The sequence below is a fragment of the Amphiprion ocellaris genome, chromosome 22 (assembly GCF_022539595.1).
Source record: "Amphiprion ocellaris isolate individual 3 ecotype Okinawa chromosome 22, ASM2253959v1, whole genome shotgun sequence".
NCBI classification, from domain to species: domain Eukaryota; kingdom Metazoa; phylum Chordata; class Actinopteri; family Pomacentridae; genus Amphiprion; species Amphiprion ocellaris.
This window is the reverse complement of record NC_072787.1, coordinates 16,046,010-16,069,422: the sequence shown is the minus strand read 5'-3', so window position 1 is coordinate 16,069,422 and position 23,413 is coordinate 16,046,010. Positions and strand designations below refer to the sequence as shown.

The following is a 23,413-nucleotide window of genomic DNA, read 5'->3' as shown; positions in this document are numbered from 1 at the left end:
TTAAAATAATACTTAGATATGAATTGACCTGTAGTAATAATATATAAGACATTTTACTTATGCAGTAATTCTAATGTTTTTGTTTTTACAGTGCAGTACTATTAATCTGCTTCAGTAAAAAATCCATTCCCTTCTTCCACTACTGCCTCTTTGGCACATTTGATAGTTTCAGACTTCTAATCAAAACTAATTCCACATATGTAAATACCGTTTCAAACTATAACTACATCTGACAACTCAGTGTTATACTGGTGTATGATGATTAACACACAACTTACTGCAGAGTGCATGAACTGGGCTGAAAACCTACATATGCAGTCATGAGAAATGGTCAGATAAAGTTCAATGAAAATAACACAGCAGGACATTTTATTTCCACGAATCTTATAAATCTGCAGCATAGCTTAGGATCAAAAACATTTTGTTGCAAAATTACAACCCATTTTCTATTTACATTCTATATTTGAATAGTGAAAGTAAGACCATTTAAATCATTACTCTTTCAGACTAAACTCTCTGCTAATATCTGGGTGAAGTACAGCACTGCAGGCTGAGCTGTTGCATTTTGGATACTGTAGGCATGTCCTGGGAGAAAAGAAGAAATCAAGAAATGCAATTATTTTTCTAAGTATACATCAAAACTTGTACAGTTACAATGACAATAGATGGAAATATGTGGTCACAATTAATAAAATAACCAACTGTAACTATGATATCATATTCTTACCACACTCCACCATAAAGGATTGTCCTGGGCTGAGGTGGGACTCACTGCCATCAATGATCACATTCACAGAACTTGTTAATAAGTTAAAGACCTTTGAAAAGACAGTAATGAAAGAAATGAATAAAAGACATAAAAGAAAGTGAACAATTAACAGTTCTTAGGAACAGAATGATATGTGAAAATCAGAATAATTAGTATACGGACTGTTGTAGCGCTGTGATCGACCCAGAGAGGCTTCTTGGCGTGGGAGCCCAGCAGGATCTTTCCATTGCAGATGGAACCACTGTTCAGGTCTGCCTGGAAGCCGATAACTCTGTCCTGATAGAAGTACCAGTCAAACAGGTCTGGAGTGATGTCAGCACTGTCTGCAACAACAATAAACAATACAAAATAATCAGTGGCAGTGTGGCCAGTAATTACTTAGTTCAAAACACAGAATAGAATATTTTATTAGAATGTTTACATTACAGATAAAAAAGCAACTATCTACTTCCTTTTAACTTTAAGGTACAAGAATCATAACATATATTTTGATGCTTTGTGGCAAAAGTTAATTCATACACAGTATTCATAGTTGCTTTCCTACTTTCTAAGATTTCACCTGAAGGTTTCATTTGTTTGTAATGAACAAATCCAAAGTGATAACTGTTATTGTCACAGTGATAAATACCTAATTTGGGACTTTTTCAGGACACAAAGCATCTCTGAAAGATTTCTCCTTCCACGGGATGCCAGTTAACAGACATACAAAAACTAATCTGCTCAGCTCAGTAAAGTGTGCCAATGACTCTCGGCAAATGCTGGACAATGAAAAATGAACAACTGCTTTTACAACCTGCTGTGAGATACAATATTCCACCTTAACAAAATCCAATCCTCCAAACACCAGCTGATTAAAGATGTTTGCTAAGAAACAGCATTCTGTAAAGTCAGTGCAAATTCAAATACATGTTGCTTAAAACAGTGGCTTTTTCAGACTTTATATGTTCTTACTGTCAGCAACGGTGGACCAGAGACTCTTAAACCACTCAGTAAGGTTGGCCTTATCCTTCCTCTGTAACACTAGAGGTTTGAGAGGAGGACCACAGAGATCTGATACAGAGAGAACAGCCTGGACTCTGGACGACGGCGAAGCTGAAACACAGTAAAGATAAATGCAGACATTAAAAATTATTTCTAAAAAAAGGACCGGTGAAGATGTTTCCGTTTTCACCAATCCAGACATGCACACAAGTAAAGGTTATATATTCCGATGATTATTATTCACATTCAAGTCGACAGTTAAGGAAATCATTTGGACTCGAAGGAGTTGAAAGATTCAAATAAATAAATATCTCAGTGTTGATGCCAACATTTAGAACCTCATAGAACTGTCACTTGTGACCTTTTCATTTGACCGCTTCTCAAATCCCCTATTGAATTTTCCTGGGTAGTTTGGAAAACGAGGACATTCGTTGGCAAATAAAATACACCGGTTTTATTCACGCAGTATCATACCTAAACTGAAATTCTTATTTTTCCACTGCTCTGTGACATTTATTACCCAAGTCAGGACTAATTTTTCCTTTTGCTGTGAAGCAAAATGGCACTTGCTCCTTGCTGGGAGGCTGTGCTGCAGAAGCTGCAGAGGCTGAAGTAAAAATAACAGAAACAGAACCCTCATTTAGTGAATATCAATTATATGAATCACCTAATTTTCATTATATCATTGATCACGACTTACATCACACAAAACTTGCAAGTTGTTATTTGGTTTCATAGATTTTGCTGAAGTGCATCTACACTTGAAAACATTTAAAGGTTCTATGTGCAACATTCAGAACTACTGGATGTTGCTCGAGCAGCAGCATCTCGGACAAAATCAACCTGCCACATCGGCAGCACCTCCTTCCTCCCTTCACTTATATTTACACAACAGTCAACGAAATATTACTCCACACACTACCACTGTTAAATACACAGAGTGGCTGTAACGGGTTGTTGCAGTTTGTGAAACTTTGGAATACATTTTTCTGGGTTCTTTCAAAACTGTAAAAGCAAAAAAAGCCCTATTTCATGTCCAGCTTGGAAAACAGCATAAATAGCAAAACACTACAGCTTTTCACACCTCTAACCATATGTGAAGACACCATAAGAATGAATTAAAGTGTTTTCGACTAACAGAGTATGCTTTTAATCAGGACTGTGCTTCGGTATGATGAATAACACAAAATACTAAAATAACACATTTATGAAACCGAATCGCTGCTGTGGTCTCGTTGGCTGTACCTCCGTCTTTTGCTACAGGTTCATAAAGCTGAAGTTTTGCTTTGTGATCTTTGTTTTCCTCTTTTAGACGTGTACACCTCTGCCTCAGGCCAATCACCTCCTGCTGCAGCGCCTCAGCGTCTGTAGCCAGGTCTCCCTTGTAAAAGAGATCTCTTCTGTCAATAGGACTTCCTGGTTAAATAAAGGTAAATAAATAAGTAAATGGACCATAGTGGGCATGTATGGAAACACAAACACAAAGAGTGGAGGGCAAAAGGATATTTCTTAACATAGCAGATAGTTATTTGCTGCTATATTAATGCTATGTTTATATTCAAAATGTTGCACCTTTATTCAGTCAGTTCTTTTAACAGCTGGTGTCTGTAGTGCCAGAAAGAGACTAAAAGAGACTGTGAATGAAAGAACTGATGACTGTGAAACTGAACAGATCAAAGTATTTCACCAATTTGAAACTAAATCCAAAACGTGCCTGGATTTCAAAACATATCTCTTGGTAAGTTCTTAACTACAAAAAAATGTCTTTCATTTATTACCCAAATCCTTACAGCTGCTGTGCTTTGAAATCAATGACTTGACTTTTGAATTCGTGATTATTCTGCTAAACAACCCTTTAAATGAGTGCAGCTTATACTGTGCAAATACAGTGATTATTTCTGACTTGTGCTTTTCCATCCTGTTCAAGGCTCAAAATGCAAGCAATATCATTTACATTAATAACTGATCTATAGAAGCATGCTAGTAGACAAGATAACTATTATTATTTTGTTTAATCAAAATATTTTTAGACGAAATGTGGAAAATTGTGCTTTATTATTATAAAGAGTATTTCTGGGGGGGTAAGTGTGATTAGTGTAGGGTATAATGGTGTGATCAAATTTGATAATATGCAGGAAATCTAGTTGTAAGTCTATTTTGATGTAATTTAGGACGTACTCATGTCGTCATTCTCTTCATACTGTTCCAGCTCAATCCTGGAGGATGGCCCACTGCTGAGGACTTTCAACCTGCAAAAACAAGTTGAAAATAGTTAAAAATAAATAAAAACATGCACTTACATGCAATAAGAGACAGACGTTGAGAGTATTTAGACTTTTTCTTACGTGTTGTCTGGCTGACACGCTCTACTTTGTGGGTTCTCATCGTTGTGGCGGCTGCGTTGGGATCTTCTGCCATCGTCAGCATCAGTATCGAGTGCATCTGTATCAGTGGTTCTGTGTGGCGTATCGTCAGTAGCAGAGGCGTCCCCGCCAGGATGTGAACTGACATTACGTTTGTTCTTCTGACGTGCATTTCTGTTGCTGACCACAGTCGGAGTCTCTGTCACTGAAGTGAAAATGTCCTTAAATGTTGCCAGAGAGCGTGTGACAGTCTTCGGAGCCGAAAGTGGCGTCGTATTCAGAGGAGGCACAGCAGCTCCACCCAGTGGTTTTGGTGAGGCTACCGTATTGCCATCTTTGGGAACACCAAGTCCAGGATATTTGCTCGCCTTAGACTCTTTTTTTCTTTCCTTGCGAGGTTTGAGCTGCTTGGGATGAAGCTGCTGAGGCTGTGATGCTGAGACGCTCTCCACATCTTCAGCCGTGACGTCAGCCATCCACCAATTACCAGGTGGTTTCCTCCTACGTTTCGTCGGTTCTGCTTCTCTGAGCTGATCCTTCGATCGACTTGGAGAAACTGGTGCTGGTGGTGTGACGTATAGCTTTTTATTAGGGGTGTGATGATATACTCTCTGAAATGACTGATCTCCTGTAAGAAAAGGGCACTTATTTCAGTTGAGAGGTACTTAACTTCACTGTTTACATTATATTTCTGCTCCAATACATTTTAGGTAGGAAAAGTGCTTTTAACTCTACTATCTTTATTGAACACTGATAGCTACTACGTACTTTGCAGATTAAGATATTTTTAAGAATTTGTGTGGCAGAAGTTTTATTTTATTTTCTTTCCCACCCCATTAATTATATCATAGTCCATCAAGATTTACCTCCTGACTATGTTAGAGAGGGCCAACCCTTTTTGTTGGAGGCTAAAACTACCAAACAGTATGGAAAGTTGTTTAAACTAGCTCCAACTCAACCAGCTACATAAAATGCTACATACATAATTATGCAGCAGTATTAACACTTTGAATCCCCAAACCTGCCGTCAAGTTTAAAAGGCGTGTTATCTTAAAAACACAGCAACAAAACAAATCAATCGTTTATCACAGAACCTGTAAAGAGAAAGAATCACATTTTCAACCTTCCAACAGTCTTTGAACTACTTATCTGTGACAAACTGTTTTACCAGAAAACTTAAAGCTTAAATTTGGAAAAATTAGATTTTTCAAAGTCAGTGCATTAAGAGATAGGAAACAAGTATGGAAACAATATAAAAGAGTAAACATTAAAATATCTGTAGCATGTAAAGCTAACATTTTTTCCAAGTATTGATTACACGTGGGCTTCCAGTTTTTTTTTTTTCAATTTTTATATAATAAATTTTGAAGTTCAGTATTCTTTTTTCTTTTTTATATGATTCATGGCATTCTTACTGTGTTATACTGCACAAAGGATATTTCTGACTTCTACTTCTCACCATGATTGTGTTGGTTCCATAGAGATGCAGGACTTAATATTGCAGTAAAAAATTTGCCTACAGTGAGTAAAACTGACAGGAGCAAAGGCGGAGGGTTGAGACGGTTAACAATCTAACATCATCACATGCAACAATACATTAGCTATAGGGAGATCTCAGTGGAGTATTATTGTGCTACTGGTACTTTTACTAACATAAAGGACCGGAGTGCTTCCTTTACTAGTGATCTTACCTGAGTTAAGGCTGTGGTCTCTGTGAGCAAAGACCAGAGGGCTGGACAGCTCCGGATCCAGGTCTTGATCAGGAAGCTCCTGCTGCTCCTGTTCTTCAGTCTGCTCTGCCTCAGTCGTGCTCAATACTTCAGCTCTTGTTTTCTTATCTGGCTTGTCTACTCTTGCATTTCTTTTTTTGTTCTGTTTGGTTTTCTTTTCTTTAGCTTTATTCATGTTCGGACTGGACAACGGCGCAGGCTCTTTCTGATTTCTTTTTTTATAAACCTTCTTGACCTTTACAGGTGAAGGTACAACTGAGTTGGGCTCTTTCTTATTCTGTTTAGTCTTCTTGAGCGTAGGCTGCTGGTTCTCTGTCTCATCTGTTGTCTGAGGGCAACTCAGCCACCACTGTCCCATCTGCCTTCTTTTCCTTTTCCCAAGAACCTGACTGTCTTCAGAGGAGCTCTCTGTAGACACAACCGGCTGTTTGGTTTGTTTACTCTTTCCATCTGCTTCAGATGTCAGGATTTCTTTGTCTGTGGGACATCAGGAAAACATCTGTTAGGTAAATATATATATGTGTGTGTGTGTGTGTGTGTGTGTGTGTGTGTGTGTGTGTGTGTGTGTGTGTGTGTGTGTGTGTGTGTGTGTGTGTGTGTGTGTGTGTGTTCAATGAGTTTTTAAATTAACATCTACAAGAGCAGGAGAAACTAAATAAAATCCATACTGTAATACTGAAAATCATCTGATACATTGTTTTTTCTTGATGTTCATTGAAGATTTCTGTTGTTTACCAGCTCATATGTAAAAAAAAGTACTTAATTTATTGAAAAAGACTTAAATAATTAACATAATTGTTTCACAGTCACACCACTAACTATGAAAGTGATGGAGAACCACGAATGGAAATATGTTTTACAATAGATATTTTATGTCATATATTTTCAGTGCTTCCATTGCTATATACATGTACACGTCTTAATGTGACCTCAAACACCACAAGACTGCTGCCTTAACCAATAAATACTTAGTAATTAACTTTTTCTACATTTACATTTGCCCATTATGAGATAGAGCTATCTACAGGTATTATAGCCAGCAATAACAGACTGAAAATCTACAAGAAAGAGCAGAACAGCCTCCCACAGCACAATCGGTTTGACTTCTAAAATCTCTGCAGGTGAGAGAAAACATTCATAACCTCTATAAATAAAAGATTTTGTATACTTTCTAAGGCCTTTTTGAAGAATGAGAAGTCAATGCTTTTTAAAACTTTTCAGACCATAAAATACTGTGGGTTTTTTTTTCTAGTGATAGTGAAATTGTTGTTTGGTTTGGATGCCAGTAGGAAAAGCAACTTTGTGAAGGCTGAAGAGGAGTCACGGACGAATAAGTCAAGGATAACAAAACATTAAAAACCTGTCAATACTTCATCAAAAAACATTTCTGGATGGATATTTTTTCTACACTGTAATGGCGAACTTTCCTCACTGTGGGATCAATAAAGTTTTTCTTATCTTACCTGTGTCTGAAGCTACAACAACAAAAAAAATTCATCAAATATTCACAACCTAAGTGCAACTGGAGTTGGCGATGATTTAGCTTCAAGCTTTACAGCAATTGTTCCATTCACAAATATTGATGTTAGATAGCAACACTTGGGGGGTGACAAAATTAAAACATGGACAAACATTTACACAAGATTAGCAGTAAATAACCTAAGACAATAACTAGCAGAAAGGTTCAATGCCAACACACAGGATATTTAAAGGAGGAAGAACTTACCTATAGGAGAACCCAGATCTTCAATCTCTGCATGATCCATTCTGTTCTGCTCCTGATTTTGTTCCTCAGCAACATCAACCTGCATCATTTCCTGTGCATCAACAGAATCCTGTCGCTCTTTTCTGGTCCCCTTTAATGACTTAGCCCTGTTTGTCTTGGTATTTTGTTTACCATCTTTTGAAGACTTTGTGTTCTTCACTTCAGAAGACGTTTGTTTTGTTTTCACTTTCTGGGAAGGCTTTTCTTTTTCTATTTCCCTGCTGGCTGCGTCTTTAGGCTGATCCACTGCCTTTTCACTGTCTTTCGATGGAACTTTCGTGGGTTGTTGTTTCTTTTTGTTTGGTTCCTCTTGTTCCATCAAGTCGGCTGCAGGAAGATCCTGAGGACTGGGCAAATCACCCTCATCATTTCCAGGTTCAGTCTCTTCACTGTTCTTCTCTTTCCTTATATTCTTCCTCCTTTTTTGATTAACGGTCTGACTTCCTAGTTTGTCGTTCGCCTTTTCCGATTCCTGCAGCTTTTGCAACGTCTCTGGTGAGCTATCTTTCTTTGTTTTGTCTGTTGAGCTGTCTTTCTCTGTGCTGGAGGTCCTGCTGTGCCCGTGTCTCTTACTGGCAGCATTTTTACGTGGAATAGCAACCCAAAGAGGTGTATCATCCTCCATAATCAAAAAATCATCCTCTGGCTCAGGAGGAGGAGTGAGTGCTTTAGCTGGAGACTTCTTAGAACTTTAAAAAAACACAATGAAATGCTTATACATTGTTTAGTGAAGAAGGACACCACAATTAATACTGGGTCTCTGACTGTGTTAACATGTGCAAGTTGTAGTCACTTGGAAACGGAGACAGATTCAAAATATTAAAGGTGCACTCTTGTGTCAACTCACCATGAAGCTTTTGACCGTCCAGCATCTTTAACCCTCTGCAGAAAAGCAGTCATGTCTTTGCCCACACGTGTGGAAACCTCCACGACTGACTGCTTGTGAACAGTTTTGGGGTTTTTTTCAAGAGCTGCAACTTCAGACTCCTGTTCTACTGTCAGAACAGCTGGCCCTGCGTTATCTTGCCTGCTAATAAACATAAAGAAAAAGCTACAACTGAAACACAACTGATAAAAACAGAAGAGCGTTTAACAGCTGTACTAAAAATGACACAAAATGCTGCAACACTTTTCTAACTAAAGATGTGGATAGAAATAAAGGTGATATTGGCTTATCACTGATGCTGTATATTGGAAATGTAACATGTTTTATAAGTTTAATTTTATGTCTACCGGTTGCTTATCTTTGATTATTGTCATACATTTGATGTATTTATAGTTACATATAACAACGTAATTTAATGCAATCCTGTATTACTGCTACTGCTATTGTATATTATGGCCTGACTGTTTAAAATATAAAACCGAGCACAACAAGAAGCATCACCAAGATGCATAGTAAGTGCTGTGTTTTACAAACATCTTTTTTTCTGTGCTATGTGGCAGAGAACTAGTGACACTGTTTCTAAATTAATGCACACCTACTTTGGTATTTCTGGAGTGAAATCAAACTGAAGCTCATAAATCAAATTATCTGTCTGCTGTAGGTCAGTATAGTGTTTTGCTTGATGCACTTTAATTGACATACATGTTTTAAAATATTAACTCATCATTTAAAAACTGCATTTTGTGTTTACTTGAGTTATCTTTGTCTAATATTTAAATATGTTTGATGGTCTTAAACATTTAAGTGGGGGAAATATTCAAAAAATTAAAAATTTGAGAAGGGGACGAATACTTTTTCACGGCACTGTAAATCTGAAACTAAAAACTATTTTTGGAAAGTATTCTCACTTCACTAAAGTCACTACAACTTTTGCACAGTATTGAATATGTTTACTGCCACACGGAATAATGTTCAGTGATTTAAATATGTTTATTGATTGTGATATTTTACCACACTATGCCAGCTCTTTCAAAAATGAAGGAATCCTACACAAAGAGTATGTGCTATGATTTTTGTAAAACAAATTCCAGCCCCAAATAATAATATCAGTTTGTTCTTTTACTGTCATATATTAATACTTTCAATGTGGATCATCTTAAGGGGACTGAAGTTAAAGAGAAAGCACAAAATTTATGATAACTGAACATCAAAAACTCAGCACTTCATACCTCTGCATTTTTCTTTTGCTTTTCAAAACAGGTGTTCGAGGTTTCACGGGTGTTTTTTCTTTGGCTGCAGGGCGTTCGTTGCTGCATATGAAAGTAAATATACATATGCATATTAACCAAAGTTAAAAAAGAGAAAGCGTTGAACAGAGGCACCAAACAGTTTAACTTCAAGCATTAGCAAACCAACACAGCCTGCACACTACAATGGTTCCACATAGTCCTATTTAGAGCGTGAGCATCACTGGCTCTGGAAAACAAACAAAACACAATGCTGAGTATTAAAAAAACAAAAAAAACAAAAAACCTTACCATGTTTCTGCCTTGCTTTTATTAGATGTCTTGGTGAAAGCAACCTTGCTTGGAGGAGACTCCAATTCAGTGTCATCATACCTATGGAGAATTATTGAAACATTTAGAAAAACACAATATTCAGAGACAAAAGCAAGCATGTGCAGGATTAATTCATTCCCACATTTTCATTTGTAAAATAAAGGAAATATTGAACGAATTTACATACTCCTCTGTGATATGTCCATTGCCCTGGGGTTTCTGGATGGGTAGAGGCTTTGTTTTAACTTCTTCTTCTCCCTCATCTTCACAGGGAAAGAGAACTGCAGACACAACTTCGTGTTTTTCATCATCCTGCTTTTCTTCTTCACCTTTGGTGCCCATATTCTGTTCAATAGGGCTGGATGTCTTTACTGGCCCATGTGCTTTAAATGGTATGTCACAATCTGCAGCAAGAAACAATTACTCTTCAACACGGGAAATATTTTTACACAACACCAAAAAGAATAAGAGGCTGAATATGTAATGTGTCTAATTTCTGAAAGACCACATATTTCCTGAGTAAAATACAGGCTTAGGGTCTCTTACCAGTGTCCAATTTAGGAGTGGATGATCGTTTTGCAAGATGAAGGACTTCTTCAGGACCCTAAAGAGTTTTAAAACATACATTTAATTCCTCAACACATCTAAAGGCAAACCAAAAAATGGGCCAAACATTGTTACAAACAAGCAGATAATTAGAAAATGGAAGACCATCACTTGCAACACATACACAATTTCTAACACAGCAAGATTGGACAGTTTTTGACTATATATATTTGTAATATCCGCAGAAGTCCCTGTACTGATTGACTGTACATTACCATGGGGTATTCTACAACTTCTTCCACTATGTGTCCCTCGTGTGGGACTGGAGAAGCTACTCCCGTATTCTCATTTGTCTCAGCATCAAAAGTTTGGAGCAGAGGAGATGTTGAAAGAAGATCATCATTTGAGGATGAATCTGAAAAACAATAGTTCAGCACAGGTTGACATAACAAAAAAATGCAAAACTAACGGCACAAAATTAAGGCAAGTGAATCGCACTCACCAATGTCATCGAAGATTTTGTCCACATCCTCCAACGTCAGCGGTGCTGGCCATTTGGTATATTGGCTGAAACAAAAAAGTGAGTTTAAAATGAGCAGCAATTCATAATTCCTCCACCAATGCTGAGATATCCAATAACAATGAATCTGCATTAAAATGAAGTATCTATACCTCCCAAAAAGGCAGTGTTGAATAAAGTCATTTTACAAACAATATATAAACTATTTGTGACTAATGTCTACAATCAGTGGTGTATAAAAAGTAAAAGCAGGCATAAAATTAGACTACTTACTATTTAATATTTGAACTCTGTAGTTCACAACAGGTTAGGGATAATCAAGAGCACATGGAAACTGCAAAAAGTACAAATTATAAAGCTACAAGGTACTCTATTTGAAACATTTTTTAAAAGAGATTTTTGAACATACTTTTCCTTGTTTGCCAGGTAGCACAGCTTCCTGTTGGGTCTCCTCTGTGAACAAACAGAAAATATTAACTGAGATTTAAACTGCAGCTACTGTGATGTGACCACATTACAAATTAGGATTAGGAATAGTAAATATCAACAACATCAACAGCACTGAAATCATAAACTTGGCTGCTAGGTTATATTATTTAAACTTAAAAAACAAAATTAAGTCTGTTATATAAGACAGCCCTCCTTCATGTTCTTTAGGCAGACAAAAAAAATCTTTCTGTATTATGTAATATCATTTAACAGCATCAGCAGCTGAAGTTCTCAAAGTTCTCATAATCTTAGCATTTACTGATGTAGTATTTATTGCAGTGCGGTTGTAATTCGACCATGTTACAGTAGTTTAAAATGAGTGTACTGGCAAATGACTGTAAATAAATCTTTGTACTGGTGGGATCAGCCAGCTTCCTCATTTCTGATTATCGTTATCCTCAGTTTAGACCGCTACTGTATCAACAAAAATGATTTTAAAAAAATAAATATTTTAACCTATTTCCCAGTTTTCGTCTGCATTTCCCGATCAAAACAAAGATGGCAGCCTACAGTTATGTGGGTAAAAAACCGAGTCGTAACTTAAGAAACTGAACAACAACCTTTATGGTGCTAAATATGGTTTCGTCTTGTTGATTACCAAAGTCATTCAGGATTATGGAAATCAAGTACGAACAACTTTAATTGTTTTCAAAACGACTCTGAGTTGTAAACATCAATAAAACACCCATTACCTTATAGAAACATCAACTATGTGACTTGACCGTATGTTAACAACAGTAGAGATGGAAACCTAGGCTCAGCTAAAGGCCAATTTTTCAGTTCTCCCTTTTCAGGAGCACAACTGGGAGAAAAATCAACAACACAGAAGATTTTAACGTACCAAGGTAGGATATTTTGTCTCCATTTGGGTTAGCTCGTTGTCTTTCCACAATAACACTACTGTTACCGTCAGCGATGCCCAAGTTAACAGTTAGCCAACGTTAGCATTCATTCCTTTTCCAATAACTTCTTTTTCGGTTACCAGCCGAATGCATTAATGTGAATCCGCTTTGTAACAAATATTTCGGAATAACTATATATCGATATGAAAAAAGGCGAACGAACGAATTTCTTCAACTGCTAACCAACAGTTAGCGTTAGCAAAACAATGGCGCTGTTGACAATTTGTAAGTTACCCGCGCACTCCTGAGCGACGAGATGTTTTAATGCCCTGCGTATTGACTCACAGGCAGAAGCGACGCTAAACTGGCCGATACTAACCCACAGTCTCTGCCCACGACAACATGAACGTGAGTGTAATAAGAGTACATTTAAATGTCTGACTGGTTGAACATGTTAATGTCGAATGAAGTAAAGGCTTGTCACGGACATGATGCCTGAAAGATGAAGCGCAGGGATTTATCAAACCCCTTGCAGTTTCTTCTACGTTTTAATTTCAGACTGGACCGCCTCTGAAATTGACGCTTGCTTTGTCGCCCCCTGCAGTTTATTGATATCAACTCCACACACAAAAGCGAAAAAATCACTTGTGGCATACAAAATGTTGACAGAACTGGGGTTCTTATAAATGCTTGAAAATATACACTAACATAACATTTTTAAATTATGCTCATTTTGGTAAATTTTTTACTTGTTGCATAGTTTGTTTCAATTACTTCAATCACTTGATAGCAGTAACAACTTAACTTACAAATTGGCAAAAGGTCTTAATCCAGAAAATATATCTGATATTGCTGATAAAACTTGTACTTGAACAGAAACCGATATTTGTTGTTGTTACATTCTTGCTAGTCTGGCACATTAGAGTAAAAAACAAAGTCCACATTGCGAAATCTTCACAGCAGTTGATAAGTAAGATGTGCACTTTATTTCAAAAAATATATATACCAAGATGACACAAATACAGTTTATTTTGGAATGTAAGTTAGAAAATAAAGCAAAAACAACTCTTGCAAATGATTAAATCATTCAGTCAGTCATGTGAGGTAAATTACTGTAATATTTCTGCCACTTTGTACTGTTATATGTAATAGGCTTCTTATCTGAGCCTAATGCATGTTTTAGTAATCTGTTTCTTAGAAAAAAGTCATAGAAGGTTCATAGATCAGTCGGTCAAAATTGAGGAAATTGTTGTTGATAAAATCTGAGAAAATTATGCCAGTTACCCATTTTAACGTATCACCATTTACAAAATAAAACACTTTCTTTCATGACTATCTACAAAACACTGGGGGGAAAAAAATTCATCAAATTTAGCATCAATTTCTATAATGAACCTTTATACATGAGTTGTGCGATGCATTAAAAATGCTTAGCGAAATATCTTTTTCTGCTTCTTAGCAATCTCCTTTGGTTCCATGGCTTCAGGATCGACATCTTCATAGAGCGGCTGTTTGACGTGTCTCCACATCACCAGAATGAGCCGGATGACAAAGAGCACACAGCTTAAACTCAGCAGCACGGCTAAGAGCAGAAACGGAAGTTAGTACAGCATTTATACTGATTTTTCTAGTCACCAAACTTAGTGTTGCAGGAGTCATCATAGGCTCAAGTAATTCCTCATGCTATGGGTGGTAAAGTAAACATTTGACTTAATTCTTTAATGTTGTTGATGTGTTTTCTATATGGGGAATTCACATATATTATTCAATTCTAACTTAAGCAAAGTTTTCCTCTTTGTCTTACCGATGAAGATGCCATTGCGACTGGGTGACTGAGCATCAAAGTTTTTATCCAGGTTTCCAGACAGCGCCCAGATCAGAACAGGGTAGACTATGAGGATGTACCGCACATGCTTGTCAAGAACCAAGTTTTCCAAAACAAACCTACAAGACACCAAATGCACCACTTCAGAATCTCACTTATCATATTCTATATCACCTTTTAAAGAAGCGCTTTTCAAATGAAGTGCCCTCACCACACAAGCAACACAGCACATAAAACAGAGTATGAGATAGTGGCAGCGTCTGTTGGGGACATCTTTGCATTGTAAGTAAGCACAATGGTCACGTTGATGAGTGTTGCGATGGTTGTCCATGTCGTGTAGATCATCACACCGTTCTGAACCTGCAAATGTATTGTTAAAGAGTTGTTTTGCACATTTAAACCACATTGTATGAATTGTGCATGACCACAATAGGTCTTTATAACTTGACACATGCAAGACTAACACCTTAGCATATAGGCCTCACTTATGAATGTAAATGTCATACTAACCAAAATACGGAGGCACCACAGGTCTGCTTTGTGGTATTTTTTGAGCCAGGGTCCATAAAGATGAAGTCCATGGCAGATGTAGAACACCATGGAGTAGTTTGTGGCGATGACCAGGATGAGAAAAATCAGTGCAGGAATCATCTGTCTTCATAAGGGGAAAAAAACAGCAGAAAAACACACTTTTCAATTTATCTCTTAAACTGCTTGTTTTATTTCTTATTACAATAGTTCACTGGAAACTACTTAGTGGCATAAACAGAGCAAATAAATCATCACAGCTGCTCTTTAAAACTTCCATTCATTGGAGACTCTTACCCTCTGTCCCAAACAAGCAGCCAGCCAATGTTGAAACACAGATTGACACACCAGCTAGCGAAGAATCCATAAGGCAGCACTGCAGGGCTGCAGTAAACATATCCATATCCATTCCTGTAAGACAAAAGAACCATATGTCATCAGTCAGAATGTGGGAACAGTGTTTAATTTACTTCTAATGCCATACTTGTACATTATCTGCATCTGATACAATACATAGTGTCTGATAGCTCGAACAAGTATAGCCTAAAATTTCTGTTTCCAGATATCCTTGCTTAATAGAAACACAAATCACTGTTCAGTTATAAGCTTTATTTATGTCCCTTTGAGCACAATATTTTAGCTTTAAACAAGAAAATATAAAAATTGGTCCTAACTTTCTGCAAAGACTCGTCACGATGTAGATGATCATCAACGTGAGCCAGACGTAGATGACACTCCAGATGTTAAAGGTCCATCCTGAAGGTGTGAGCTGGGTGTCAAACACAGCAGACACGTTTGCTGTAGTGGTATAATAAGGACCTACAGGGAGAAAAAACGTAAGTATTGAATCAGTATATCAGTGATATGTGTGACTTTTCAGCATTCCTGCAGTGCTTGTTCACTATGTTTCAGCATATCCTCTACAAGGCAAACTAAACTCAGCACAGAGATGATTAATAAAACCTGAACTTACCAATTCCAACTACAGACAGTCCATTGAGCACCAAACTTACTGCAAAACCAGCAACAGACACGAGTATTGCAGCAAGACGCCCCGGATTGTGTTTTGCCATCGTGGTCTACTGTGATAAATGAAAATAATTCAAAGATGTAATTTTTTTTTACATCACACAGAGAATATTTATGTTGAACGAAGGGGGAAAAAGGGATTACAGTTGTTATTTCAGACGGATAGGATACGTTTACTGAAATGTGCTGAGGTGTCCTTGAGCAAGACAGTGATGAGCTGTATCTGAACTCATCCTGTGACCTCCCAGAGGAGCAAGATATGTGATAATAATCAAACACCTTATATAACTCACAAAGAACCTATTAAATCAGTCATCAGTCAACTTTTTCCATCAATCACCAGCTTTCTAATAGTTTTTATTTAACCTTAAAAAAGCCAAACAAATCAGACATTCTTATAAAAGACTGAAAACTCAAGTTTCAAAGCTACTTTTGTAACATCACATGCGCCATCCACAAGCCGCAACTGAGTTTCATCCAAGACGATGAAACATAAGCAACATAATATAAACAGCATCTGGAAGTTTCGATTAGAATAAAAAAAGACGTACCTTGTTTTGCTCGTCTTTATGCAATCCAGCATCAAGTAAAAGAGTAACTGTGCAAAGGACAGGGGTCTGGGCCCTGTTATATACAACAACTAGTTGTGCAACAGGAATGCTTTACGACCATTCAAAGCCTCACGTGCATCTCTTATCTTGTATGCATTTCTCCCCCAGTGCAGTAGATCATAAAACCCTGGAAAAAACACGTCTCCCCATGCGTTTCATGATTAGAAAATGCACGGATAGGCATAGTTTCATTATGTTATATCATCGTATAATTATGTAGCTTCATTTTGTTACATGGGTTTATTAATTTATTACCTTGTTGGTTCAGTGACTTATTATTTCTTTAGATATGACAATCAAAGCAAAAGCGTACATGAAATATACAGTAGACACGTTATTATGCAGTACTTTCTGAATCTGAAAATGAGTTCTCGGTTCACTTACTTTGAACCACACAGAAAGTACAAAAAAAACTAGTTATTCTCAAGGTCAGCTGAAGCGTAGGAGTCGTGTATTTTCATAAATACAGCTCCCATTCCCCACCGCATGCATCACAGAATCTCTCTTATCAGCCTGTGTGAGCAAGTTACTGCATTCGATTCTCCCCTTGTCAGCCACTGTGTGTTTGCCTTCCTGTAAACTATCCTACAGGTTGTGTTTCTGTATGTCCTGCGTTTTTTTTTTGTTTGTTTTGTTTTGGGGGTTTTTTTGCGAGTCATGTAAACGGTTATGCATTTGATCATGTAACTCCCACACTGTGTAACTGATGACATAATGTTACCAGTGGGTGGAGGCGTCCAAGGTCTTTGGATCAGAGTTTATTTGTAATTCTTTGCTTCACGCTTGGTAAAACTTTGGGAAAAACCTGAGCAGACACCTACAAAACTGCAAAAACCACACAAAAAAAATATGTTTCTTTAAAATTGCTGAGATTTTTATAGTCACTGACAATCAAGACGTAGTATAAACCACATAGATGTTCAAATAATGTTAAATAATGCTAAATCCACACGGGAAACAGAATTGGGAGAGGAAATAACTGGAGAGCAATGGGAAGAGGCACTTAAAAGAGTACATACTCCCTCTATTTGTGACTGCCATGGACTCTTACAATGTAAAACCATTTATAGGGTACGCAGGACCAGGGCAAGATTATCTAAAGTGTATCAAGACGTGGAACCTAATTGTATAAGATCTAACCCATGCAGTATGTAGTTTTATTTACATGTGCTGAAGCTATTAATATTGAGAAAGTCAGTGAAGGATAGATCATTTAGCCAAGAATGACTGATCAAATTAGGAGAAGAAGCAGAGAGGGAGAAGGACAAGATTGGAATCAAAGAAAGTCATATTCATACATCATCATATTGTCATTACTCTCAACAGTGTTCTGCTTGTTTACTGTGAAATTATTCCACAAAAGCATACAAGTAAGTAACACCAATCTTTATTTTTAACAGTTTTACATTTTACATATAAACCAAACACAAAAGTCAAATTGTATAAACAAAAATATACAAATGACAGTAGATAAACTGACACATGAAATGTACATTAAGCAAATTTTTATCAACTCAGATCTATCAGTGAACACATGATTATACAGTGTGGTAACTGGTAAAGTGTATTAACTTAAAACATACAAAGCATTTAGAGGTGCATGTCATACAGAAAGCATGTCATCTTGTTACTCAAAAGGTTTATTAGAAATATATATGATCGCTATGCTCATTTGTATATTATTTTCAGGTTCTCAGCGATCTCCATTGGAGACATTGCATCTGGGTTTACATCTCTGTAAAACGGCCTTTTCATTTGCCTCCAGACGACCAGGAGTATCCGTGCAGCAAACAAGACACAGGCTATAGCCAGCAGTGCAGCTGTAGGGGAGAGGATTTTTAAGTATTTTTCAGCATATGCAGTCGGTGCAGTAGTTTAATTGAGACTGATTAAGACACTTTTCCTCACCGATGAAGATGTTGTTGCGAGTTGGAGCTGCAGCGTTGTAGTTTTTTGTATACACCCCAGTCAGCGCCCAAATCACAGCAGGGTAAATGGAGAGAATGAACCTCACGTATTTGTCGAGCAGGAGGTTTTCCACGACGAACCTGTGAAACACATTTTCTTCAGATGTTTGCTTTATTTCATTCACTAAAGTTGCTACAGTTTGTCTACTTGTTTGCACTTACCAAGCAATCAGCACTACAGTCAGAATAGACAGTGAGAGAGTGGCAGCATCTGGAGGGGACATGTTTCCATCATAACTAACCACAATAGCCAAGTTAACTAGGGTGGCAATGGTTGTCCATGTTGCGTATATGGCAACACCGTTCTGAATCTGCAACACAGACAACAGAAAACACTCAGAAATGCAGAAATGTATGCAGCGCATCTTTTAAAAGAAGACAGAGTATAGAATAGTGCTGGCAGGTTGCAGAATTTGTAATCCAGCTGCTGTACTGACCAACACACGGTGAAGCCACAGGTCCACTTTGTGGTACTTGTTGAGCCAGGCTCCATATTTATGGAGACCATAGCAGGAGAAGAATATCACACCGTAGTTAGTCGAGGCAACTAAGATGAGGAAAATCAGTGAAGCAGCTATGAACCTTTGAAAGAGAAAAAAAAGAATACATTAATAGAATGCATGAAAGGACATTTTATGACACAACTAAACTACATGCTAGCAAATGGTTTTACATGCTTCTTATATTCTGATATTTTATGCTATTTCATGAAGGCAGGTCGCATACAGCCCAAAATCACACACAACAAATCTATCATAGGTCTTGGCAATCTGTATCACGTCTATCTGCAAGCACTTGGTTGAAACTGGGGGGAAAAAGCACTTTTAAAGAAGCCAGTAAAGAAGATATCCTTCTCGCAATGAATGTGATGTGTACTTAGGAAACAGTAAAATCCCAATATGAAAAATGCAATGTTGTGTCTGAAATATACTATACAATATCCCTCCAATGCTTATTCACTTCGTTACCCAGCTTCTCCTCTATGCATTCATTTATTCTCAATAAACATAATCAAATTTTTGTGATAGTTTGCATTTAGAGTTTCACATTTCCTCCTATATTACATACACATGCATTTTAGGTTGTCTAAGTGTCAGCCATGGGGTGAACTAAATGCAGTAGTCATTTTTTTCTTTTCTTTTTAACACATTAAAATGATGTAGAAACAGCATCTCCTTAAATGTGCGGTGCTTCTAACACATTTATGGTCAAATGTTTGCCTGTAGCAAGTAACTAAACATGGTTTCTCAAAAATATTGCACATGAAGAAAAGTTCCCATCTCACTTTCTGTCCCAAAGAAGAAGCCATCCGATGTTGAGGATCAGATTAAGGCACCAGAGAACAAAAAATCCATGTGACAGAACAGCAGGGCTGCAGTAGACGTAACCATACTCATTCCTATAGAGAGGGAATCACAGAGAGAGCAAAGTACACATAAGCCATCCAAAAACAGTGTATGAGACTGGTTAAAAGAAAACTTCATTTGTGCCCGTTCTTACTTCCTAAAGAAGCCTGAGAGGATGTACACCAACACTAAGGCCAGAAAGGTGTAGATGATTCCCCAGATGGAGAAGGTCCATCCTGAGGGTGTGATCTCTGTCACAAACTCATCTGAAATATTCCCAGTGCTCACCAAAAATGGCTCTGGGGTCAGAAATTCAACAGTTACAGAGCAGAAGAGACACAGTGCAGATACAGAGATACTGAATTTTTAGACACCTTAATTCTTATAATACAAAATAATGCAGATAAACAGAGCGTTAAAAGTCAGACTTACGTTTTCCTGCCGCTGCCAAAGCACTGAACACCATCGTGATGATGAAGACAACCAGTGCCAGCACTATGGCAGTGGCGAGAGTAATGCTGTGTTTTGCCATTATTGATGAGTCAGCTTATCTAAAAACACAAGTATTAGAAATCAGCACACCTTAGAATAAAAGAAACTAACAAGTTCTACTGTAGTTTTGGAAGCACGATGTTGCAATTTAGCCTTAAAAAGAAAGTGCATGAATAAAATCAATATAAGCCTGCATGAGGACGCCTCAGACTTACCTTACAGTGTGTGTGCCTGAGTAAATGCAGTGAACACAAACAATGCTGTCTGGGAGCGGTTTTCTTTCTTTTAAAGCGGCTGCTTGTGTAATGGTCGGCTTTTATGACACGTGCACATGTGCTTGTTTGAAGCTTATATCATCAAAGTATAGAGACTTCCTGTATTCATCCTTCACTGTGAAAATGGTGGACTTATTGTAAACCAGTTCTGTCACCTAAACTGACTCTGTTTTATAGCTGGGTATCATATCACGGAGCCAGACTTTGCCCCGGTGGTTCTGTTTGGTAACAGGTCACATTAGGTCTGAGGCCTGCATGTGGGAGCAGCAACACAAGCTCTAGGTTATGAAAAGTTGACTTGTTGCCAGAAGAAAGGAATGCTTTGTGGTTTGTCATCTTCTGTGAGTGAGTAAAAACAGCCAATGACGGGTTTGTTACTGGGTGACATAACAAAATGATTGGATTAAAGCTCCATAAAGACAGAGTAAATATAAAAGCATGAGGTCATGGATCGGTTGTAAGACAATGGCCCCACTGGGCACAAATATGTGGAAGGACTCACACCCTTTTTACACCAGAACAAGATTCAGCATGTGAGGAAAAAAAAGGAAGCAAAAAAACAGCAACTGACTCGCTGCATTAGCTTATTTTTGAAATGAATGAAAGTTTGTGATCATTTAAAATATATTTTGGGTCTGTTTGTGGTAATTTTGCATTTCTTTCTGGTTTTGGTGACTTATGCCACTTGGAGTCTATTTGTAATTGTTTTATGTCTCTTTTTTTAAATTAATTAATTGATTCATTTTTCCAACAAGATATCAAATTATTTCATGTGTGAGGCCCCTGCTGGGTGTTAGACTCCTCAATCAGTTTCTGTTTCTATGTCTGTCTTTAATTGTGTCTCATCTTTTCAACTCAGTTCTTCAGTTTCCTCACATTTCAACTCCATCTTCAGGAAATATTACAGTGTATAATCTACTATAGTTTTGTGTAGTTACTCTAGAGATAATTTTACACAATGTACTTGATGAACATCTAAGCACTAAAAACAAATGTCCCCCTCTTTTTTAAAGTAATTTTAGTGTGGTATTGTGGTTTTAACAATGTCAAAATCTCTCAGTGTGCTAACAATATTTATAGCTGTTTTCAGCAACCGTATTTATTGTTATTTCTACATTTTAAAATTGTTTTAACAAGTTGATTTGCAGATAAACTAGCCGGATTTGGCTGACCTTTTCTTGTAATGGAGTACTTTTGTAGTGAGGTATTTTCACTTTTTCTGAAATAAAGGATCTGAACACTTCTTCTACTGCATCTCAGCTCATTTTTAAATTTTATTTTATTTTATTTTTTACTGGGTTTTTTATTGTCCTGAATATGATCTTTGCTTTTTTCTTTTAAATTTGCTTAAATAAGTACAATATGAATGAACATTTATTTCTTCACCTCTCTCTGCACTTTTTCTGCATGAGGCTAATCCAGCTAATGCAACCTACAGTAGTCAATATGTGTTTTCTTGGCAGTTATTGAGATATAACTGTAGTGAGATGAAGGAGCACAGATTTTTGTTCTCATTTGGACAATTTTTTAAAAATAATAATCCCACAGGAAGGCTGCAGTTCAGGATTTCAAATAGAAAACCTATGATGACCACAATGTGACAAAAAAAATCCCCGCTTCCTCAGCTAATTGCAGCAATAAAATACATAATCCCTATTAAAGCGGCAGTTGCGATATAAATCTGCATAATAATTCTCTCGGTCTGGTAGCAGCACTTTATAACCTGATCAAAGCGCAACCAGAGATTGTAATTTTATGAACAACGTGAGTCATAAAATGTTGATATACTTGTTAAATATTACCTCACTTAAATATCATGTATATTATATATATATATATGTATGTATGTATGTATGTATGTATGTATGTATGTATGTATGTATGTATGTATGTATGTATGTATGTATGTATGCATGCATGTATGTATGTATGTATATATTGTGAAAATCTGGTAGCAAAAGTGCCAGAAAAAAAATTTAAAAACTGGGGAAAACTGAAAATGACAACAAATATCTGTCAAAAGTTAAATTCGTGAAAATTGTATAATGTTAAGTCACACGTTATAAGGAACAATTTGCTGTTTTTATCAATACACACTGTAGTTTGAAAATGTTCTACTTATTTATTTATTCTTTCATTTTAAAGTTACTGTGTAAGTTAAAACATTTTAAATGTGGTTTTAATAAATATTATCTGCAGTTTAACAGACTGGGAAAAAATCTGTAAAATAACAGTCACATTTTTTTTTTTTAAAAACTGGTTTGCATGCAGTAAAATTAAAGTAATTTTATAATCTAGTGTTCCAAAAGAGCAAATTATAATTTATAAAAATCTAAATTTTGCAAGTGGACATTATTTACAGTTTTGTTCTGTTTTTTACCAGGTTAACATGTAAACTAATTTTTTTTTGTACCTTTTATGAATTATTATCTGCAATTTTAACAAAACAAGGAAAATCTGTAAAATAATAGTAATTTGTTCATTAAATTACGGCTAAAAACGTTCATATTTGACTGTGTAATTTATGTTTTACTCCACCACATTTCAGAGAAAAATTATAATTAGACATTTCCATTAAAATATTAGTATCTGGATGTCTCAAAATGCTAATTTGGATTATTGGGAAATCTCAGTATTTGCCAGAAGTGAAATGTTAATAATCTAATAAAAATTCTAGTAATAATAATCTGTTTCTGTAACTGCTTTGTGTCTCTCTGTAGTCCAACAACATCTCTAATTAATTCAGACTTTCTCTCATTCTGTCTTAAACCTCAGTGCAAACAACAAAACACAAATAACTCTTTCCACATTCATGTTTATTCATTTAGGCTGCATAAAAAACCACTTAAAAACACATATTGAACTGCTGTCAACATATTTTTAACAGATT

The 23,413-nt window shown here is 36.7% G+C and overlaps 3 protein-coding genes across 5 annotated transcripts; all 3 read right to left on the bottom strand.

Moving 5' to 3' along the window:
- Positions 1–341: 341 nt before the first annotated feature.
- On the bottom strand, positions 342–12,766 carry si:ch211-161h7.4 (uncharacterized). Of its 3 annotated transcripts, none has more exons than XM_055007331.1 (18): positions 12,450–12,766; positions 11,529–11,572; positions 11,102–11,166; positions 10,875–11,014; positions 10,600–10,657; positions 10,241–10,457; positions 10,033–10,113; positions 9,724–9,804; positions 8,456–8,635; positions 7,570–8,297; positions 5,805–6,320; positions 4,096–4,741; positions 3,929–3,999; positions 2,996–3,166; positions 1,721–1,861; positions 932–1,092; positions 728–818; positions 342–585 (listed from the first exon to the last, which is right to left on the bottom strand). In XM_055007331.1, the coding sequence occupies exons 1-18, from the start codon at positions 12,471–12,473 to the stop codon at positions 503–505; spliced, it is 3,498 nt and encodes a 1,165-aa protein (XP_054863306.1). In that variant the 5' UTR covers positions 12,474–12,766; the 3' UTR covers positions 342–502. The 3 variants fall into 3 exon arrangements, with proteins under 3 accessions (XP_054863306.1, XP_023122063.2, XP_023122064.2); XM_023266295.3 differs by having other exon boundaries at positions 8,456–8,638; positions 12,450–12,764; XM_023266296.3 differs by lacking the exon at positions 2,996–3,166 and having other exon boundaries at positions 8,456–8,638; positions 12,450–12,761.
- Positions 12,767–13,403: 637 nt separating this feature from the next.
- On the bottom strand, positions 13,404–16,494 carry LOC111565976 (uncharacterized). Its single transcript, XM_023266316.3, has 8 exons — positions 16,384–16,494; positions 15,777–15,885; positions 15,478–15,622; positions 15,101–15,214; positions 14,786–14,930; positions 14,487–14,635; positions 14,255–14,394; positions 13,404–14,032 (listed from the first exon to the last, which is right to left on the bottom strand). The coding sequence occupies exons 2-8, from the start codon at positions 15,874–15,876 to the stop codon at positions 13,881–13,883; spliced, it is 945 nt and encodes a 314-aa protein (XP_023122084.1). The 5' UTR covers positions 15,877–15,885; positions 16,384–16,494; the 3' UTR covers positions 13,404–13,880.
- A 1,320-nt stretch (positions 16,495–17,814) lies between these two features.
- Positions 17,815–20,619, bottom strand: si:ch211-161h7.5 (uncharacterized). Its single transcript, XM_023266315.3, has 8 exons — positions 20,464–20,619; positions 20,189–20,307; positions 19,911–20,055; positions 19,696–19,809; positions 18,848–18,992; positions 18,573–18,721; positions 18,352–18,491; positions 17,815–18,263 (listed from the first exon to the last, which is right to left on the bottom strand). The coding sequence occupies exons 2-8, from the start codon at positions 20,286–20,288 to the stop codon at positions 18,112–18,114; spliced, it is 945 nt and encodes a 314-aa protein (XP_023122083.1). The 5' UTR covers positions 20,289–20,307; positions 20,464–20,619; the 3' UTR covers positions 17,815–18,111.
- Between the last annotated feature and the right edge of the window lie 2,794 nt (positions 20,620–23,413).